At 43.5% G+C, this 2209-nt stretch overlaps 1 protein-coding gene across 1 annotated transcript; it reads left to right on the top strand.

Moving 5' to 3' along the window:
• Positions 1 to 1115: 1115 nt before the first annotated feature.
• LOC127770061 (flowering-promoting factor 1-like protein 4) lies at positions 1116 to 1969 on the top strand. Its single transcript, XM_052295727.1, has one exon. It carries the CDS (start codon positions 1195 to 1197, stop codon positions 1549 to 1551), a length of 357 nt encoding a protein of 118 aa, XP_052151687.1. The 5' UTR covers positions 1116 to 1194; the 3' UTR covers positions 1552 to 1969.
• Positions 1970 to 2209: the final 240 nt, after the last annotated feature.

Below are 2209 nucleotides of genomic sequence, written 5' to 3'. Positions count from 1 at the left end.
AGCTGAATGGGCCGGCCCTCTAGATTGCTTCAAACAAATTAAAATACCTTAGATTATATTGAATGACCTATATATGTATCACCTCGCAAACAAACTACTATTATAATAAATTGATTTGGATTGTGAAGTGATTTGACTAATATATTAATTGCAAATGTAACTTCAACCCAACCATCCATATATAGAACAACACAATAATAAGAATGAAATGGTGTTCATTAAAAAAAGATGAAATGGTACCTATCCCCACGCAAATTTTTACCAATTATAATTACTTGTGGATTATGAGAATTCATCTCCACAACCTCCTCCACAGCTGAACTGGTACCTCATCCTTTTATGGTTTAGGGAAAGTGGCAACAAGAGGACCATGACCAGTTAGGGATAGAATACAATCCTATATGCTCAAGCCCTAACAGCTCTAGGCTTGTCTCTCTAATCCGTTTTAATCGTATTAAGAAGTAATGAAAAATCGTTAACACAAAGCAAGATCTTATACGCATAGCTTAATTTCTAGGAATTAGTTCTGATATATCACACCAATAATTACAAGGATTATACAGACATTGCACAAAAGTACCTAATCACTTGAAAAAGGCGTTTATAATTTCAAACTTCAATTCAAAATAACATTTTTGTGAACTATGGCCAGTAAACAATATCACTGAAAAAAACTGCAGCCTATTTGCTGTACATACACACTGAATTTCCCTTAATCACATGAGATAGGAGTGACCTAAAACTAACAGTTAATTAATTAATTAGCTAATTGCTCCACTTTTAGCCACCTTTTTGCACCCCTCCTTCTGACCAGACGAAAGGTCAAGCTCATCATCCTCCTTTTTTTTTTCTTCTCTGACACGAGGGCATCTCCAGCGCCGTCGGCTCCCTGATCGGATGGCCCAAGGCTCCCCTTCTCTTGGAATGTTCCACCGATGTTCTATGGTTGGAGGCGCTGTGATTCCCCGGGCCCCACACTACCCATTCCCAATGACACCACCCGCTGGGCCCCACCTTAGCCGATCGCCCTGGACACGAATCCGAACAGTAGCAGCCGTCTTCTTCGTCGCCACTGTATATAAGCTAGCCACTACCTCTCCCTTCTCCTTGCACCACCACCATTGCTGAGCTCCAAAGCTTCTAGCTGTGATCAAGCAAAGAAGAATTGAAAAAAAACATATATATATTATATATATGGCAGGGGTGTGGGTGTTTGAGGATGGGATGGTGAGGAGGGCAGATAGCGAGGCGCCGTCGAGAGGGCGCGGTGTCGGTGGTGGAGGTGGGGGAGGGAAGGTGCTTGTGCACGTGCCGAGCAGCGAGGTGGTGACGAGCTACGAGGTTCTAGAGAGGCGGCTGCGGGAGCTCGGGTGGGAGAGGTACCTCAACGACCCGTGCCTCCTCCAGTTCCACCAGCGCTCCACCGTCCACCTCATCTCCGTGCCCCGCGACTTCTCCCGCCTCAAGCTCGTCCACATGTACGACGTCGTCGTCAAGACCCGCAACGTCTTCGAGGTCCGTGACGCCGCCACCACTGCTGCCCCGCCATGATCGCATCGATGTCTATGCTTTGATCATCATCGATATGACCTTCCTCGACTCCGGGCTCAGGCCAGACACGCCGCCATGGCGCCTACAATCGTATGTGTGTATTGTATGAATCTCAATTCAGGTAATGAATGATTGTATATCATATGATTTGTAATTCTGTACAGGTATAACGTATGCGTATATACGTACGTGTGCGATCGATCGGGTGTGTGTGATATATATTAAAATAAGCGTGGCTGGTTTAATTGCAAGTGAGTGTTTAGTTATTTAATTATACGAGAGCCATGAGCACGTGTGTAGCTAGCTTTGGAGTCTTGTACTTTGTGGTTTGGAGCCATTGCTTGACTGATTCCGTGGCACGAATCAATCATCCATGCGTTATGCAGTGACAATAAATAATTAGTTTTGTCACAATTAATTAATAGTATGTTGTTTGCTGTATTGATTATTTATATTTCCATATGATTATGTGTGTGTTTCTCAGATATTGTCCATTCTTGTCCCACTTCACTTTTCTTTCTTTGTTAGATGGCGGCGTCAGCTCAATTTGGGATCGAACCTAGTATTGAATTCATGATATTGCCTGCTACATGCTCATGAGAGAGATTGAATGACAGTGACAATTTCAATTAATGTAAAATCTAATCTGATGAGGGGC

Source organism: Oryza glaberrima, chromosome 4, assembly GCF_000147395.1.
Source record: "Oryza glaberrima chromosome 4, OglaRS2, whole genome shotgun sequence".
Taxonomy (NCBI): domain Eukaryota; kingdom Viridiplantae; phylum Streptophyta; class Magnoliopsida; order Poales; family Poaceae; genus Oryza; species Oryza glaberrima.
Note: the sequence above shows the minus strand (reverse complement) of the source record. Positions and strands in the feature narration are given on the sequence as shown.

Coding starts and splice junctions, on each gene's coding strand:
- LOC127770061 (XM_052295727.1), top strand. CDS start 1,195: ATGGCAGGGGTGTGGGTGTTTGAGGATGGGATGGTGAGGAGGGCAGAT.